General features: G+C 47.7%; 2 protein-coding genes across 4 annotated transcripts in view; one reads left to right on the top strand and one right to left on the bottom strand.

The window, feature by feature from the left end:
- Nucleotides 1-3,112: 3,112 nt before the first annotated feature.
- Nucleotides 3,113-19,286, bottom strand: part of CANT1 (calcium activated nucleotidase 1) — a 24,980-nt gene continuing 8,806 nt past the window's right edge. The window contains exons 1-4 of one of the 3 annotated variants that reach the window (XM_082210952.1): nucleotides 9,577-9,700; nucleotides 6,096-6,753; nucleotides 4,746-4,949; nucleotides 3,113-3,655 (exon numbers count right to left, since the gene is read on the bottom strand). In XM_082210952.1, the coding sequence (XP_082067078.1) occupies nucleotides 3,285-3,655; nucleotides 4,746-4,949; nucleotides 6,096-6,732 (1,212 nt within the window). In that variant the 5' untranslated portion in view covers nucleotides 6,733-6,753; nucleotides 9,577-9,700 and the 3' untranslated portion in view covers nucleotides 3,113-3,284. Of the gene's footprint in view, nucleotides 3,656-4,745; nucleotides 4,950-6,095; nucleotides 6,754-8,029; nucleotides 9,077-9,576; nucleotides 9,701-19,286 lie in introns of those variants that run through there. The other 2 variants (XM_082210950.1, XM_082210951.1) reach the window with 2 other exon arrangements.
- C1QTNF1 (C1q and TNF related 1) overlaps nucleotides 14,232-19,286 on the top strand; it is a gene marked incomplete at its 3' end in the record, with an annotated part of 13,975 nt that continues 8,920 nt past the window's right edge. Inside the window, exon 1 of the mRNA XM_082210972.1 lies at nucleotides 14,232-16,196. The remainder of the gene's footprint in view (nucleotides 16,197-19,286) is intronic.

The raw sequence follows: 19,286 nt of genomic DNA, 5'->3' as shown, positions 1-19,286 counted from the left end.
AAATAAAATACTGGAAGGGGGGGGCAAGCTAGTTTCTCACACAGAAAAACTAGAAGACTGGTCCCTGCACATTTTGCCTCATAACTCAGGTTCTGCAAATGCTAGAAACTTCCTTTTTAAAATGAAAGCTGAGAATTTGGAAGTTCTAAAGATTTATTAAAATTTTCTGAAATAGTATTGTGGTCAGGTAGATCCTTGCCATGAGGTTAAAAAACCCCCTCTCTCTCACCTTTTGTGGGAAATTTTGAAGAGAAGGGGAAATAAATGTATTTTTCTCTTTCTTTTTGTATCTGTGAAGAACCCCACCGCACCCCAAAACTCACAATATAACAAGAAAGAGCTCAAGTTTAGAAAGCGCAAACAGTCTTGAACTCAAGCAATGTATAACAAAGTAGGGAAAGATTTCAATAGGAAACGGTGAGGGCGAATAGTCTTTTTTTTCTCTCCCCTCCCCCTGAAATCTCCCCCCTACACATACACACACACACTGAATAGCAACCTAATGTTCTTGTTTGAGGCTGGTTGGAGCCCAACATATATCGTAATGTAGCATGTCCCCATTAGTACAGTCAAAATAAAATGCAGTTTAAGGGATGCCATTTTTTAATGCACAAATGCAATTCTGTTGCACATTAGGAGTGATTATTCTGGATTAATGAAGTACAGTACAATATTGTGATCTTGGGTCCATGGGTTCTCAGTTCCTCAGTCAAAACAAGGTCTCAGCCTGATGCTTCAGCAACAGAGGTCCACAGATTGTTCTGCAAATGTCACTGACACTGCTCAATTGCAAACAAAAAACAGCTAGACATGTTCTATGTAAGTTTTCTGACAATGTTCTGTTTATAAAAATGCTATCAAATCTTGATTTTGTGCGCTAAACTCTCTTATTTTTATTTAGCATGCCTTGCACTTTTTCATTGTCTTCTGAATGTTATATACCCTTAAAAGTAAATGCTAACGCACTGATCTGATGTGGCAGGTAACACTATTGAACCACCTCTATCCCCCACCAAAGACTGGTCCTTTCAGATAAGATTGAATGATCTCAAGACTTGGTTTTGCTACACGCAAGTGCTGCCATCTAGTGATTAGCCTTTCATAAACTCATCCTTTGTCATACTATCATACTAGTTTATGATATAAACCAAAAGTACTGTGGTGGGGTTATTTTGGAAACATCCAACTTGGAAAAGCCCCACTAGGATGTTATATTCCATGTGCCCGAATACATTTTTACACAGGGGAAGTGAGGCTGTATCTTTGTAGTAGAGCGTGATTTGCAGACAAGAAAAGCCTGCTGGATCAGGCCAATGGCCCATCTACTCCAGCATCCTGTTCCCCATAGAGGCTCAACCAGATGCCTGTAGGAAACCCACAAGCAGGATTCAAACAAAAGAGCACTCTTCCCGCCTGCAGTTTCCAGCAACTGGCATTCAGAAGTTTTGCTGCCTCCATGTGTGGTGGCAGAGCCTCGCCATTATGGCTAGTAGCCTTCGACAGCCCTCTCCTCCATGAATTTGTCCAATCCTCTTCTCTGTTGGTGGCGGTGGTCACTGCCTCCTGTGGGAGTGAGTTCCATAGTTTAACTATGCACAGAACTTCCCAGGATCAATCCCCGGCACTTCTAAGTAGGATTGGGAAATATCTCCATGGCTGATCTGGTGGCGTAAGATAGCCTTGCTATGTTATGGGTGATATTTTATTCACTCATCCTGTCAGGTCCTTCCTCACTTGCACCTTCCATCCTCCCCAAATCTGTTCTGAAGGGTTGGGGAATCTCCTAGAACTGACTGAGGGGGCACAGGAAGGAGGAGCCTTGCTGCGCTAGTGGTAATCCATGCGCTGATGGGACCCTGATTTAGCTCTACAATGGATAAAGCCACGCACAGAAATACACACACAAAATGGCAAAGTCTCCAACTATATACATTATGACATAAACCAAAGGTCACTTGGGGTTTATTTGGGGTACCTGAAGCCTCTCAAGTTCATTCATAAGACTTGGCATTTCTTGCATACACGCTCAAAAACCTATCTGTTAGAAAATAGGCACCTAATATGTGTAGTTTACTGCCTTATAGCGTTGTGGTCTACAGGAAAATCATCAGAACATTGCTACAATCCATAAGGTGCTTTCAGGAGGCAAAACCATCACAAGCTCTCGGACTAGAAAAGCTCTCGATAATTTATTGAGATACATAACACATTACTAGGGCTGATGTTAATGCTCAGGACCACATGCTCTGTCTTATCACACGTGGAGAACAAGGAATGCCGAATGCAGCAAGAATAAACTAGGACACTTTATTCCAGTTGTAGTACTCCAATAGGATGCTGGCTTCCTGACCTTGAACCCCACTCATCTTAAACCAAAAAAAAAAAAGGGGGGGGGGAGATTCAAATGAGAACTTTCTAATAATGGCCTTAGCAGTGCAGAATTACTGTGTGCAATGGACAAATCTGAGTCCATTTATTCCAGTGGGGCTACTCTGGGAATGACTTGGATACAACAAATTGCTTAAAAGAAAACACCTGGGGCTAGATGGGTCAGCAGTCTGAGTATGGCTTATAATCCACCCCTTTTGGTTCACACCTATATGGAGTCTGGGGTATCTCAAGATTAGGAACTACACAGAGCAGCTAAAGGAAACGATCCCTTTGCTGCAGCCAGCTCTCTCACTCCCTCTACTGTTATCTGACATACTCCAGACCAGAGGTCCAGGTCTCATCAGCAATGCCTCATCATTAAGAAGTACCCATCTAGCCAAGGTCCAAGGCTACTGTGGGGTGGAGTGGGATGGGCCAAGGAAGACCCTTTGGGTGACTGAATAATAATCCTGCTGGACAGCCAAGTGCTAAGGTTTCTCTTTCCTAACAAAGGCACATGTGAATTGTAGAAAACAGAATAAAGTGAAGGGATAGGATCAAGCCAATTGCTCACGTACGTCCTGCCAGATCACCAGGCTAGTTGAGTAAAGCAGGAAGGAGCTGGACTGAAACCAAGGGAGTTTCTTGCAGGGTGCAATGAAGCCAAGAAACGAAAAACTGCAAAGGCGCTGCCCACCCTGCACCACTAGGGGTCTGCACAGAAACAGGCCCACACTTGCAATAAACCAAGTTGCTTTTATAGAAGTGAAAGCTATGCCATGAAAGAGCACTTCAGAGTCCCACCCTGCTTTGCAGCCGAGCCAGAATTAGAGGGGAAATCCCGGGGCACATCCTCCTGCCCCATCCCCACACCCAGCTCAGCCGCCTTGTCTCCAAAGCACCCATTCAACCCATTAGATGAACTCAATGCCTTCATATTTGACGGAACCGATACGAGTTTCAGGCAAAAGGCAACGCCCATCCAGCATGAAGGCGGTGATGTACGTTGCCACCTGCCCAGCGTCCTCCTCAGATTTCAGTGCCACAATGATCTGGTCATCCGTGTCGGGGACAAACTTGAAGGAGGAGAAGCCGTGGGTGGGGATGACGTCGCCAACACGGCTCACAGTGATGTCGGCAAAGTCCGGTGCGGAACTAAGCAGCAGGTTGGTGCCGCAGTGCTCATCCTCCTGCTCGTTGTAGCGCCCGTGGCTGGCGCGGCGCGGCAAAAAGAACCAGCGCTGGAGTGTCTCGCTCCAAGAGGCAGACTCATGGATCAGGTAACCTAGGAGGGGCGGAGCAAAAGTGAATGTCAAGCAGGGATGGGGCCAGGGGCAAATACAATGAAGAAGAGTTTGGATTTGATATCCCACTTTATCACTACCCGAAGGAGTCTCAAAGCGGCTAACATTCTCCTTTCCCTTCCCGCCCCCACAACAAACACACTGTGAGGTGAGTGGGGCTGAGAGACTTCAGAGAAGTGTGACTGGCCCAAGGTCACCCAGCAGCTGCATGTGGAGGAGCGGAGACGCGAACCCAGTTCACCAGATTACAAGTCTACCGCTCTTAACCACTACACCACACTGGCTCTGAAGCCACAGCAGGCAAAGGGGAAGAGAATGGGCATTGTTATTATTATTATTATTATTATTATTATTATTATTACTTACATTTGTATACCGCCCTTCATCTGTAGATTTCAGGGCGGTTCACAACATAAAAACGCAAGCTAAAAACACAGAACACATAATAAAAAAAACTTTTCACTACAAGCTAGCCCATAATGCTTGTGGCAGCAATACTGCATGAGTGCATCCCTGTGATCAGTGATGTGAGTTCCCCAAACACACTGGAAGATGGAGGGAATGAAGAACTGAGTTTGAAGTGGGCATATGAACCGGTAGTACAGAGCACATGCTAAGTTCACAGATGCAATTTCCGTCATCTCGTTAAGCCACCTGGGAAAGATCTCTGTCCCAGACTCTGGAGAGTTACTACCAACATTGACAGTGAGTAGGGCCAGCTGGACCAACAATCTGTCTCCACATAAAGAGATATGCTTCTGGATCTATTCACAGGAGATGAGTGAATAGCCACATCAGGCAGCAACCTGCTATAGGTGCATGATCACAGTGTTCATGAACGTGAAAATGAAGCCCTTATTGCTTTTCTCTTCCTCTCTAGGCAGACCCATATCCTGCCTCCCCAAATTCCATACCCGCTCTGACTTCCCCTCTGTCATTCACCAATCCCATCTATATGAAAAACAAACCAAAACCTAGAGTGCTCAGAAAATCCAGAAGCAGAATGACGCAGGTGCCAGCATGTTTCTTTTGAACCAGTTCTTCCAATCCAAGAACCTGCCCACTGCTCACCTGGGGGCTTGATCCCCGCCGCAGTCCTCAGTGCGTTGTAATTGGCCACCCAGTTCTCGTGAGCCACGTCACCTTTGTAGCCAATGACTTTCACCCACTCGGGGTTCTCGTTCAGCACCTCCCCAGTGGTGGTCGTCCACTCCTTGCCCAGGCCTCCTACGTACAGATGCTCGTCCTTCACTGCTAGCCACTCAGCCTTAAACCCTGCAGAAAAAGAAAAGAGTTCAAGGCGTAAGACATGGTGTTAACTGCCCGGGGAGCTGATGGTTCCAGTCAAACATACACACCCCAGCTACCTGGACCCAAGATTCCACAGCTCCCTCGTAAGGAGCAGAGAGGTGTGTGTCTATTGTAGGGAGGCAAATTCACTTCTCAGAGCTCCATTCAAAAGAGTTGGAAGGGACCCTGAGGATCATCTAGCCCAGGGGTCAGCAAGGTTTACCTCGCCTGGGACAGTTCACTCCCGCGGAGATCGCTCTGTGGGCCGGATCGCGTCTGCGCATGCACAGATGCGATTTCTGGCACCGCGGAAGCAAGTCCCCACTCCACGGGTTTAGCGTAGTGCACAGGGACTTGCCAAGCAGGCGGCTCGGTTCAGGGGTGGCTCGGGGGCCGTTTAAACAACCCCCATGGGCGGCTTGTGGCCCATGGCCTGCAGGTTGCTGACCCCTGATCTAGCCCAACCCCCTGCAATGCGGGACTATGCATCTGTCCCGTACAGGGATTGAACTTTCAACCTTTGCATTATCAGCACCATAATCTAAACAAATGAGCTAATAAATGAACAACTTTTGCCTCTTAATTAAAAATGGGTCCCACAGCCCAACGGTAATAAAAAGAATGCATGCAGCCGAGACTGGAAAGCAGGACATTGTGAGGAACAACATGTTGGCCACTGGGAGAACAGGATGCTGGACTTTATAGTCCACTGGCCTCACCCAGCAGCCTCTTCTTATGTTATAACCATGAGCCAACCATATTTGTGACCGAAGGCATGGGAATTCTGGGAATTCTGACTTCTACTGTGGCCTCAGTTATACAGTGGTACCTCAGGTTACATACGCTTCAGGTTACATATGCTTCAGGTTACAGACTCCGCTAACCCAGAAATAGTACCTCGGGTTAAGAACTTTGCTTCAGGATGAGAACAGAAATTGTGCTTTGGCGGAGCAGTGGCAGCGGGAGGCCCCATTAGCTAAAGTGGTGCTTCAGGTTAAGAACAGTTTCAGGTTAAGTAGGGACCTCCAGAACGAATTAAGTACTTAACCCGAGGTACCACTGTATTTCGGACATCGAGAAACTGGGGGATGACAGTGAGGTTGGGGGATCCAACACAAAACCTGAGCTCACCCTTGCCAACTGTACCATCCCCGTCAGACAAGATCACCCAAGGTACCACCTTGGTGCCATCGATCTGGTAGACCACACCAGTGCGATCATCCACAGCATACAGCTTGCCATTGAAGACTACCAATTCGGAGAGCTCCATGCCACGCCCCTTCTCAGCCAGGTGAGACTCCAGCGTATGGTCCTGGGTGTCCCACTCGACAGCGACATGGTCCCCACTGGCCGACAGGGTCAGGTAACCCTTCTTCAAGTAGCTGAACCAGGTATGCTCGCCGGGGCCCTTGGAGTTCGTGTCGAGGTCGGCAATGAGTCCAATGCGGTAGCGCACGCCCTCCGGGATCCGCTGGGGTGGCGACAAGGGGTAGGTGTCATTGTAGCGCCCACTGGGCAGTGCCCCGAGACGCCAGTTGTGAGCGGTGAGAGGCACCGGCCTGCTTGCCGAAGGCGAACGCTGGAAGCAGAGGAGCAGCAGGACAAGGATCAGGGCCAGGGAGGTTGCCACAATGGCCTTCCAACGCAGGCGGAAGCGGGGGTCAGCCGCTTTGGTCATGGACGCCAGCACTGGGAGTCCGCCCACACTAATCCGCAAGGGATTCAGAGAATCGTCCCATTGCAGGCGTGGGCGGGATGGGACGGGCATGAGCCTGAGGTTCCCGGGAACCTGGAAGGGAAGAAGAGGGTCAGCAGGGGGTGCAAAAGGGGATGCAGCAGGGGTGGACATGCAATCTGCCCTACCTTGTGGGGGGGGTGGAGGAGGGGGAGGCAGTGAGGCGGCAGCACCAAGCATACTGATTCCTATCCATGCAAGAAGGAAAAGCAAAAGGAATCAAGAAAGGGCAGAAGGTGCAGCAGCAACATCGGGGGGGAGGGGGAGAGCCAGGCAACTGGGCCAGGAATTCTGCAACGGAACAGGCATGGAAACAGCACCAGCAGGGGCACTTCCAAACTGTGCACTACGAGGATTCCTGCTGGAGCAGAATTACACCAGAGACATGGGCACACTAAAAGTTGGGCTGTCAACTGATTAACCTTTTTTCCACTTTATTAAACATAACACTTTAAAATGATTAATTACTTATTTACTCACATTATCCAAACTCCAATAAAGGTGCCTTTTTGAGTTACTGGAGGAAGTGTAAAATAGCTTGCAATCTATTATTATGGGGATTTTTGTCCTGTTCTTCTGCCAAAAATCGGATCGCAGAGCAGCTTATGAATATCAATGAGAAGACAGCCCCCACCCTCAGAATAACCATCTAAGAGACACAGCGTAATAGGAAATGGGACACAAAATGAGGAGGGAATAAAGCAAGCTCAGGCACTCATTCTGAGTTTTATTTTGCCTTTCCCTCAAGGAGCTCAAGATAGACTGTGTGTTCCCCTTGCCCTTTCATTGTCAAAACAACCATGAGACAAAGTGACTGGCCCAAGGTCAGCCAATAAGCTCTGCAGCTGAACAGGGATTTGAACCCAGATCTCCCCAGTCGAAGCACCGACACTCAAGCCATGCTTGCTCTTAATACACAAAAGAACTCCGGCTCCTTGTTAGAAGGTGGTAGAAGATGAGGCACCAGAAACAAAAAAAGCCTTGAAAGTAAACAAACAAGTGCATTCCTAAGTCGCAGAAATTGTCCTCAGCAATTAAAATTGGCCTGCACCAATAGGTCAACTAAAGCTTTGCTAATTACCCAATTAAACTATGTAAAGTTTGTAATCCAAACAAGAAAGCACAGTGAAGCAGGCAGGGAGTTAGGGACAGGTAGGAGAAGGAAGGGAGGTCACTGGGCCTTCTGAATCTAGGAAGACAAGCCACTGAGTCATGGGACAAACCAGCCCTGCCCATACTCCAAACCTCTCTCCCTTTTGACGAGGAGATTCCAAGGCTGCGATCAAGCCCTTCAGTCATCAGGCTGCTAACCGTTGGCTCTTTCACCTACCGACGACGATTCTCCCACCCCAGAAGTTTGGATTTTTACATCATTTTGAGTAGCAATTATGCCAGGGCCCTTGTGGTTTCCAGACCTTTCTGACTGTTCCCAATTCATATCTTGCTGGGAGTTCTGGGGACCAGCCGCACCTATAGCTTGCGACAGGTGGCAGAGCTCAGCTCCTCCCCAAATAGGATCCAGGAAACGTTACCAGGAAATGTCACCAGGTCATCGATTGCTGACTTGCCCAACCAGTTCTGTTTAAAGACCTAACAGACTTTCCTTCCTGCTCAGCAGAACAGGACTGTGTCGTATAGCATGTCTTGGATTCTACAAACTGTTTTCCCCCTAAGCGTTATAGCGATTGCTTCCCAGCACTACTCCCAATATGAAAGGGTCTGCATACAAGGGTAGTAAAACATGCATTAGGTACAACAGCTTCATAGCTCAAAAAAAGAGGGGGGCAGAGCTATTTGTTGCAAAATGTCCGGCACATAGGTGGATGACCTCACATTCATAGCCCAACATGGCTAGTACGACCCAGTGGTAGGGAAATGGTGCCAAAATTTCTACCACGAGTTAGTTCCACAGTCTCTGCACCCACATCTGCCAGCCTTAGTTAACGGACCCATCTGCTTGCAAACAGCAGAAAACATTTCTACACTGATGAGCTCAGTTTGAGCGGTTGAGGTGCTGGACCAAAACACTTCCTAAGCAGCACCCACCACAGTAAACCCAACCAGGTTGAACTGGGCAGGTGAAATGGTACAAATGGAGTTTGACAGGAGTAGAAATAAAAGTCCTTGGGGACTGGATCCCTGGGGCAAGATGTTGCACAGAAGTAGCAGCCGCAACCCTTCTGCAAAGTCTTTCTACAAGGGTAGCAACTGCTCCATCGTTTCACAGTTTTTACACAATACCCAGGAGAATGTCACAACACCGCAAAGGTCCAGGAATGCTATACTGTACTGCCAATGGATCTGCAAGGACGGGGTGGAGTACGTGGGGGGGGCGTATTCTAGCCACTTTGAGGAGGGGCGAGTGTGTGGCACATTCAGATGCACTAACGTACATTTAAAAGAGATCGCAGTTTGTGCAACTTAGCCCCCCCCACCCACCCCACCTTCTTCTCCCGCCTGAAGGGCGGGGGGCGCAATCTAAGGGCGAACTAGGAGGTCCCTTGAGCTGCATCCCTGCATCGCCTTTGGGCCTGCAGAGAAAGAGAAAAGAGGTCGCTGCCGCCCATGAAGCAAAGGGATCTGCCGGCAACGCACTTGCATCCCTAGGGATCTGGCACCCTGGAGGGATTCGCCGCAGCCCGCCCGGATGCAACCGCGGTCGCTCCGTCGCCTGGCAATGCCCCGCCTAGACCAAGCTAAGCGGGAGGTGGGCCACTGGGGCCAATGGGGCCGCAAGCAAAAAGAGGAACGCGCCGGTAAATGCCAGCACCCCGCTTCTTACTCGACCACCCCCCTACATCACCCCCCTCCCGCAGGAACCCAGGTGTCCGGCAAAAGATAACCCCCCCCAGCCTCCGCCCCCGCCCAACCACTCACCGATCAGGCTCCTCCCCGCGCCGGGAACGACCGGAGGGAGGGAAGGCCCTCTCGCAGCACTCCCTCCCTCCTTCCCCAACTACAGGTCCCAGCGTGCATCGCGCTCGGGAAAACTACTATTGGTTCCGACATCCCTTGCGATCGAGTGGGAGGGGGAAGGAGGAAAGGCGCCTTCTGGTACGGGCCCAACGCCGACGCGGGAGAGACTACATCTCCCAGCAACCACTGCGCGGGATATTCGAGGCCGGGATTGGTTCAGGCTGCCATCTTCCCAGGGCTGCAAGAGAGCGTTTCGGGGCGAGGAGGCACCGGTTTGCGGCTGGGAATTGTCTTTTTTTTCCCCTGAGCGGGAAAAGTGACCTTTGGCAACGGCAGCGCCGCAAATCAGCTCCTACAGATAGTTAATTGGGTTCAGCGTCCTCAAAGCCATGGGGAAATGGCCACACAAATATGCTCGGAGTGATGGGCTATGGAAACAACACGTACACAAACACATGTTTCCCATAAACTTTCCTTGACACTAAGCGTTGGCTGTGTCCTTTTGGGCACCCGCTTCCCTCCTGATTTTTTTTTTTTTTTTGTGTGTGTGCTGGCCAAGGAAGATGGCCACCCTTAATCCTGTTGGCCACTGATAAAGATTCCTAGCTTTGAACCCACCTCAGCTTCTGTAGTTTAACACCAGCTTGATCTGCACGCTGTAGCAGCTGATGAAGCTTCCCTCTGTGCTCTGACTTCTGCAGAGTGTTGTTAGAAAGGGAGGGGAGCAAGCCAGGATTTTTCTTTCCCCCTAGGCACAATTCCAAAGGTCCTAGTATTCACAGTTGGGCTTGTATTACTTAACTCGCACCACCAACCATCACCATGTGGTTCAGCCTTTCCATTCACATGCACAAGTAGAATCAAGGTGAGCTGATGTGATCTGGTGAGACTCCTACTCTTTCCATAATTATGGGAAAGGGGGACAGGCGCAGTATGCCGTGCCGTACTGTAGTAGTGATGAGAAAAGCTGCACTTGCTGATATTCCCTCTTCTACACATATTAAAGGCACCACATTCAGGCGTTCAAAACCTGTCATTATTTGAACCACATTGAGTAGAAAAGTGCTTGTAAGAGGGCAGTGGCGTAGCATGGGTTGTCAGCACCCGGGGCAAGGCAAGTAATTTGTGCCCCCTAACCCGTGGATTTGCGCCCCCTAACCCTAACCCCCAGATGGTGCGGCCGGCCCCCCCTGCACCCCCCACGCTACACCACTGTAAGAGGGTACAAGTATAGATAGAATTTTAGAGTTTGAAGACCACAAGGGCTCATCCAGTCCAACCCCCTGTAAGACTGGAATCTTTTTGCCCAACATGGGGCTTGAACCCACGACCCTGAGATTAAGAGTCTTGTAGTCCTCATGGGAAAATGTGGCATGATCTCTTAAGAGTAATCAAATGAAACTTTTAACACATGGCACGATAAAAGCCTGTAATTTTATCAGGACAAGTTACTTGCTGTTTACTGTTGTAACAATTGTTTTCTCAAATTTTTTCTTCTGTACCATGAAAATAAATAAAAGCAGTATTTTATTTTTTAAAACAGTTTTGTGCTTTTCATATACAACAGTGATGAGGATCTCATATGACTACAATAATCATAATTCCTTGAGAATATATATCTCCACTTATTCCACATCATGCGTAATTTTACATACACCTATTGTTTTCCCTTGCTTATCTTTGTTCTGCAATAAAAGGCCCAACTGTTGTAACTTTTCTTCACAGGGGAGTTGCTCTAACTCCACAATCATTTGGGTTCCCCTTTTCTGAACCACTTCGCCAACCTAAAATATCTTTTTTTGGGATGAGGCAACCAGAACTGTAAACAGTCTTCTGAGCATGATCACACCATACATTTGTATAGTGGCATTATGACATATTGACAGTTATATGTTCAGTCCCTTTCCTAAGTTGCCCTGGCTAGGAGTGAGCTGCAACCAACCACAAGATGTGCAATTATGCTGATGCCGCAACCTTTTCCTAGAAAGTGTTGCCCTTTAACAATACCTGGGCGCCACTTAATAACTGTTCTGTGGCAAAAGTATCCCCCCTTCCTTCTTATTCTGAATGTAAAAAAACAGTTCCCTTTTCTGTACCCTTTGTTTTTAGTAAATTCTTGAATTGGAACACTTGCCTAGAAGTCCTAGCCCTAGAGCAGTAGGTCTCCATGATTGTGAAATCTGCAGTGGCTCAGAATAAAAGGACAAAGATCCCATGTTCTAAGTGACTAGAGATAACAAATCTACCCATCAACAGAGCCACCCACGACCTCACATACTGAGAGCGTAGCTACTAGAAAGGGGCTTTTCTTCATTTGGGTGGCCAGGATATTCAAGGCAAGAGGAGAAAAAGGAATCAGCAAAAGAAATAATGGGGTTAGTAGTGGGTGTTTGAAGGGATAGAGGAAAACATTGAAGTACAGTCAGATAACTGAAGTTTTCCTGCGTAAGATTAAAAGAGAGAGAGATTAGAATGATAACAAATAAGGGCCCTTTTTAGTTTATGAATGAACTTCACCAGTGTAAAATCTTTCAGGCTGTTTGCTAGCTCTCATTAAAATTATATATTTGATATAAAACAATCTCAGTTGCACATATATATGCCTTATAGTGCAGTACGTTGTTTGGGGGAGTAGAGAAAGAGTTCCACTTGTGACAAAAATAACTCCCAAAAAGCTACCCTGTGTCCTACTCCAGTTTGCAATGGAGGGAACAAAGCAGCATTTAGTATAAGGCAACTCCCAATTTATGTACAAGTTACATTCCAAGGCAGTGTGTTTAAGTGAAAACACGCATATTTGAAACACTATTGAAAAAGCCCGCAAACATTCTGTTCTGCCCCCTTCTGCCCATTTTTGTGATGCTTTTAGGTCACTTCTGGGTTCGGTGCAATGTGCATATGCAGAGTCACACACGTATCAGATGTGCGTAAAACGGTCACTGCCTGTACTAGCAGTCAATCCCTATTCCCTTAGCTTACCTGAATCACTTCAAACGTACGTATAATAAGAACATAAGCGCCATGGTGGTGTAGTGGTTGGAACCAGGACTTGGGAGGCCAAGGTTCAAATCCCTACTTGGCCATGAAGCTTACTGGTGACCTTGGGCCTGTTCCTGTCTCTCAGCCTAACGTGTCTCACAGGGTTGTTGTGGGGATTAAGTGAGGAGGAGACCCACCTTGAGCTCCTGGGGCGGGGGGGGGGAAGGTGCAATAAATAATAATGCAATAAATAAATGAAGTCCTGCTGAATCAGAAATGTCTTGCTCTGGGAAACCCACAAGCAGCAGCTGGTTTCACAGTGCACACTGCCTCTGATCTTACGATTTTTTTCCCTAGTTCTAATCCCCCTTTAAAGACATCTAAGCTAGTAGCCGACCACAACATCTTGTGGGTGCAAATTCCATAAATGACTCAGGTTGTGTGTGAAGATTAAGGAGTATATTTTATCTGCTCTGAATCTCCTGCTAATCCGTTTCCACTGGGTTCCTCAGCATAACAAGAGGCAGAAAAATAACTGACCCAGACAGAAAACTGTTATCACATACAGTGGTACCTCGGGTTAAGTACTTAATTCATTCCGGAGGTCAGTTCTTAACCTGAAACTGTTCTTAACCTGAAGCACCACTTTAGCTAAAGGGGCCTCCCGCTGCTGCCGCTCCGCCAGAGCACAATTTCTGTTCTCATCCTGAAGCAAAGTTCATAGAATCATAGAATCATAGAGTTGGAAGAGACCACAAGGGCCATCGAGTCCAACCCCCAGCCAAGCAGGAAACTTAACCCGAGGTACTATTCTTAACCCGAGGTACTATTCTGGGTTAGCGGAGTCTGCAACCTGAAGCGTTGTAACCCGAGGTACCACTGTAGTACAAAATTGTATCAGGGTGCAAGATTGGAAGAAACACACATAATGGGATGACAAGTGGCTCTCTTAGTTCATAAACCACACAAGTTATACATTCCTCAGTTTGGACTGGGGGTTGTGCCTCTAGATTTGTGGCTAGAGCCTGGCTATACTTGGATCTCACTGATTTTGTATGTGCCTTAGCTTTGCAGATTTTACTGTGGGAAAAGCAGCTGCCCCCTTATGCAATGATTTCCTTCAGGGAATTACTAGTGGAACAGTTTCATGCTGGTATATAGATTGGTTCTGCTCAGTGATTCATACACAGTTCTGCTTTTTCTCAGCCGCTCATTATGCCTGGCTTTTCCTAACAGCCATGACCTACATATGTGAGAGGACTGGACGTTTGTTAGGCAAGGAGGTGTGCTTTTTGTATGGGTGGGTAGCAACAGCACTGGAAGATTCCTATTTGGGCAGAGTTGTGCATTGCTGGGCTGGTACCACAGTGAGCAAAAGCAGCCAGGGTCTTAGAATGTGCTTGCCCAAATAATAGGGAAATTGCTCAAATTTTCTCCCCTACAAATCTTAGTGTAGCATAGAAGTAGAGGCTGCGGGGTGGGGAAATCATAGTATATATTCAATAGTAGAGCATCTAGAAGGTCTCTGACACCCCCTGTGCAAAGGATCAGGTAGACCAGGGGGTGGGGTGGTGGTAGAATAAGAGACATTAAGCATATGTGTTTATTAAGCACTTAAATGACAGGAAATGTCACCATATGCACACATTGTATAAAGGTAAAATGCTATACTCAAAACATACTGTCCAAACCATATGAACCACTGTCTTCTTTTTCTCCAGAACCTCCTCTTCTTCACCTTCATCTTCGGGCAGGTGACGCTTTGTCACACCCTTAAAGAGAAACTACCATTAAAGTACAGTGGTACCTTGGGTTAAGAACTTAATTCATTCTGGAGGTCTGTTTTTAACCTGAAACTGTTCTTAACCTGAAGCACCACTTTAGCTAACGGGGCCTCCCACTGCTGCTGCGCCACCGCTGCACGATTTCTGTTCTCATCCTGAAGCAAAGTTCTTAACCTGAGGTAATATTTCTGGGTTAGCGGAGCCTGTAACCTGAAGCGTATGTAACCTGAAGCGTATGTAACCCAAGGTACCACTGTACTTCCTTTTTTGTGCCTCCTAGCTACTGAACAGTGGCAGATTCATAAATGAATTGTTTCTGTACAGTAGATAACGCTGACTCCAGTGGAAAAAGGACCACTGATACAGGGTAAAAACATAAGCAAGGAGCAAAACACACTTTATCTGGTTTTCTTTTTCAGGTATCTCAAGAGAAGAGGCAAGAGACTGACAAAGTGGCAGGTAAGAGCTAAGGTTCGGCCTTCCTAAATCATATTGTAGAGAGTTTTTAACTTAACCACTAGACTGCACCTGCTCACCATTCTATGGATATCCTCCACATATTAACTGCTTGATATCTGTATTGTGACACCCAGAAGAAGCAAGGTTTTCTGAAGCAGAAAGAGGGAGCTGTGAATTGACAGCCCAAAGCACCCCAGGGTGGGAGGAGAAGAGCTCCTGTCTCTGGGGATGTGATATTGAGGGCAGCAGATCCGCTGCTTGGCAAGAGCATGTTTTGCTGGCCTCTGCTTATGCTCAACTTATAAATAAACCCAACCAACCCTACAGAAATGCATGCCACAAGTCTCCAGCGCTCTCTCTTCCAAAGGAAGCCAAACCCAGGTAGCACAGTGGAACTGCTCACCACTTGGGGAAGCAGGGAGCACCCAGCAATAGAAAGGAAATAGAAAACAGACTCCCAAGGTATTGCCTGCTGTACTTTTCTGCATTTCCTCTGACCTCACTGTTTTGGAACGCATACAATGGGTGGAGGGGTGTGTGTGTGATGAAATGGACTGTAATCCATACCTTCAGAATTTTTTGCCATGTTCATATCCCACCTTTTCCTCCAAGATGGTGTACATAGCTCTCACCTCCCCAGTTTTCTTCTCACGGCAGCCCTGTGAGGTTGCTAAGGCTGAGAGACGGTGACTGTTCCCAGGTCACCCAGTGGCTTAGCGGGGCTTTGAACCCTGGTCTCCCACCTCCTAGTCTGACAGTCAAACTACAACACCACACACTGCACAGATGCATCTGCCATAATAAATCTTCTTGTTTTTGCTTCATGAGACAAGCGTGGCTCATGTTTGCTACAACATAAAGGGATGCCGTTGAAGGAGTCAGAGGTGAGAATCAGTGCCAGGCTTGCATACTGCCTCCTCTTGCCAATCTGATCTCCATTGCCATGGGCAGCAACTGCGAATTTCCCCTGCTCTCTCTCCTTCCTTCCTTGGCTCCAGACCCCAACATCTGGAGACACTTTCTGGCGGAGGAAACCTGCCTTCTCTGTCCCAGCTGTGGGTGCTGGGCACACATATGGTTAACGGCAGCTGTGCTCCCATCTGAGGGAGGAGGGCTGGCGGCGCACAGCGTCTGCCCCTTTCTTTCCCTCTTTCTCTCTCTCTCTCTTGGTTTTCCACAAAGCGTCTTGCTGCCGGGAGCCTGAGATCTGAAGGCTAGACACAGGGCTGCCAGGCTCTCCTCCTTTCTGCCCCACTAGCAAGGGGTGGCGGAAGCGTTTACTTGGAGGGGGATGCTGTAGAAGACCAGAGGCAAAGGCAAGCAGTGGCTCTGGCAGCAGCCAGTCATCCTGCCCCAAAGGTAGGTAGGTGCCCGTCAGCTGGGCAGCCCTCCAGGGCCAGGTACTTAGAAATGTGTGTGCAAAAGAGCTCAGATCTACCTGTGCAGGCTTGGCTAGGGGGAGTGGCTGGGCTTCCTGGGATCTTGCACAAGGGCCTTTTCCTTCTGAAGGCCTCAGGCTGCTGATACCTCCGTTGCTTTTTGGGTATGTGCCTGTGAGTGTGTGCAGCAGAATCTGCCCCGTGTTGGCCCCTCGCATTACAGTAGATGGGACATGGTTTTTGGCCCCTCACCAGCCCTGCTTGGCATTGCTTTAGGCAACATCCTGCACACCTCTAGATGTTAAATGGGCAGAGCCCCTTGGCGCTGCAGGCAAGCCTCTGCCTCCCTGGGCAAGTGTTGCCTTGGGACAAGCAGCACTGGGCAGCTGTGTGATGCATCCTCGCCCTGGCCTAGGGAAGGGGAAGGCTGATTCTTGCACTGGCTGCTGTGCCTCCTGGCACGCTTGCCAACTTTCAGCTTTTGAGTAACTCAGGATTACAAGGCTTGGCTGCGGATGGTCATGGGCCACTTTGTGGGCCCCTTCCAGGAGCACCTCTCTATTTCCAAGAGGGTTATGGTTTGGGACCTGTGAGGGGAGCCCAGAGGTTTTGGGGTCCCCCTCTGCTCTCCACGCACACCCTGCTACCCTCTTTGTGTTTGCCTGATTGAAATGGGACTCTTGAGGGTTTTTGTGGTCTCTTTAATGCTGAGGGAGATTTTTCCAGGATGTGACGGCTTTGCATTCCCAAGTGTTACCAGCTGCTGTATCAGGCCCTTGAGAGATGGAGAGTGGCCAGAGCGAACCGGAAAAAACAAACGCACTGCCGGAGCACACATCCCTGTATGCGCCTCTGCTCCTGTCTTCCTCCTTACAAGCCTGTGTTTGTCCAGCAATGTGTGTGCCCTGCCGCTGTCTCTGGCTTATAATGCTTGTCCTCCAAGAGATATGAACCTCCTTGTGGGCATATTATCTAGCTCCCTTTGTTGTGGGTTTCGCCTTGCGGGGCTAGAGACAGTTAGACTAAACATTCAGTTTTTAAGCCTCCAGGAAGGATCCTGTTGTTACATAATGTCTGCCAACTCTTCAGGCTTTACACATAACAAACAGGTGAGGATGACCTATTTTACCTAAGGCTCCTGGTTCTCCACATCCCAATAGCATGTTGCTTTTAAAAATTCAAATGCGATCGAAACCTCACTAAATATTAAATCTGGACATGTTAGGAATATCCCATACCAGCTGAAGTCTAATCATCCACAGACTACCCGCTCAAGGTTATACAACGGCACTTCCCCAAATGGTTGTGTTCAGACTTCACTGAGGCTGTGCAGAGATTAGGGGCTTGAAATGCAGCAAGGTTGTTTCAAGTCACATTCTTACATTGCTGTACAGACCAGACAGGAGGCAGAGATGTCTTCACCGGATGCCCATTACCTGGAATTGTTTCATCATCTCAAACCCCAAATCGCTTAAGCTGCTGTCTGCGCATGTGCAGTGGCTGCCTGAAATGTCACCACAGCTTCCCTTTTTCTAATTGGATGGCAGCTGGCTTGAGGGAAAATGCATCAAACAGAAGTATTTCTCAAGAAACTACAGCATACCTATGGAAACTGTCATGCCAAGTTTGGTGACAGTATCTCGAGAGGTGGCCAGACCTATACCAAAAAAATGGGCAAAGTCATGCCAAGGTGATGGCATGCCATCTTGGACTGCCATCTTGATTAAGAATGGTGTCCGGAGTCAAAACATTGATGAAGACTGCTGCTCCACCTTGGGAACCCCCATGCCAGGTTTGGCAACGGTATCTCAAAAGGCATCCAAATGCATAGAGAACAAACAAATGGACAAACCATTTTCTAAACTATATAATAGATTCATGATCATTCATACTCATGATGATACTCCATGTTTAAGGATGCATGTGAACTCAGTGTAGTTGAAATTGTCCTTTTTGTCAATTGGTGCCCCTCTGAAGAGCTAATAATAATAATAATAATAATAATAATAATAATAATAATAATTTATTATTTGTACCCCGCCCATCTGGATGGGTTTCCCCAGCCACTCTGGGCGGCTTCCAACAAAGATGAAAGATACACTAAAATGTCACATATTAAAAACTTCCCTGAACAGGGCTCATCTACTTCTTCATCTGTAAACCTGTCTCCCGTTGTCGTCAGCAATTCTCTCAGGTTGTCTTCTTGAATGAAACCTGTTGCTTCTTCGTCAAAGCAAGCAAAGGCATTCCTAATTGCATCTTCTGGATCAGTGCCATTTAATTTCTCTCAAAACATTGTGAAGTTTATTGGTCCTCGAGCCTCATTCATCACAGCATCTAGGTATTCATCAGCTGGATTCTTCCCAAGTGAAACGGGCATATCATGCGGTCTTCTTTTTCAGTGAAACCATCTCTGCTTTGATCAATCAGGTTGAATGCCTCTTTGAATTCTTGAATCTGTGGCTGATCAAACATAGCAAACACATTGGAAGTGGCATGCTGAGGGCCCTTCTTTGTAGCCTTATTCTTTGCCCTTTTGATTGACATGTTGGCTGTTGGATTCTGAGTGGCGATGGACGAGAAGCGGTTATGGGAGAAACTCCACAAGAGTCAGTTTTGAAGCCTAAAACTTAAACTAGCATGGCTTCTCTCTGCAAGGAATCTGAGAACGATAGTTCTGTGCAGGCACTAGGTTTTCAGCATCTTCCGAAAACTACAATTCCCAGAAATCCCTGGAGGAAGACAAGTGTCTCAAATCAGCATTTACCTCTAATGCAGATGCACTTTTGAATGCAGCATAAAGTTAACTACATGTGTGTTCCTTTCCTTGCACAGTGTGGGAATGCCTGCATATCCATTTACATTATGGTTGCAGTTCAGCTGGAATACATGTGAGCTTTGGGTGTGTAACGTGGCCTGCGTGACCCCTACCTGCACATGGGTTGTGTAACTGTTTCCTTTGGTCCATGTGCTCTCCTGTTCTGCCCTGCAAAAGACACACAGCTGCTTTCGTGAGAATCTTCTGGTTCTGAATTTGGGCCTGGCTGTGTAGCTCATCCTTGGATAATAT

The sequence above is a fragment of the Podarcis vaucheri genome (assembly GCF_965113315.1).
Source record: "Podarcis vaucheri genome assembly, chromosome: 2".
NCBI classification, from domain to species: Eukaryota; Metazoa; Chordata; class Lepidosauria; order Squamata; family Lacertidae; genus Podarcis; species Podarcis vaucheri.
The sequence above is the reverse complement of the archived record's forward strand: the minus strand, read 5'-3'. Positions and strand labels throughout refer to the sequence as shown.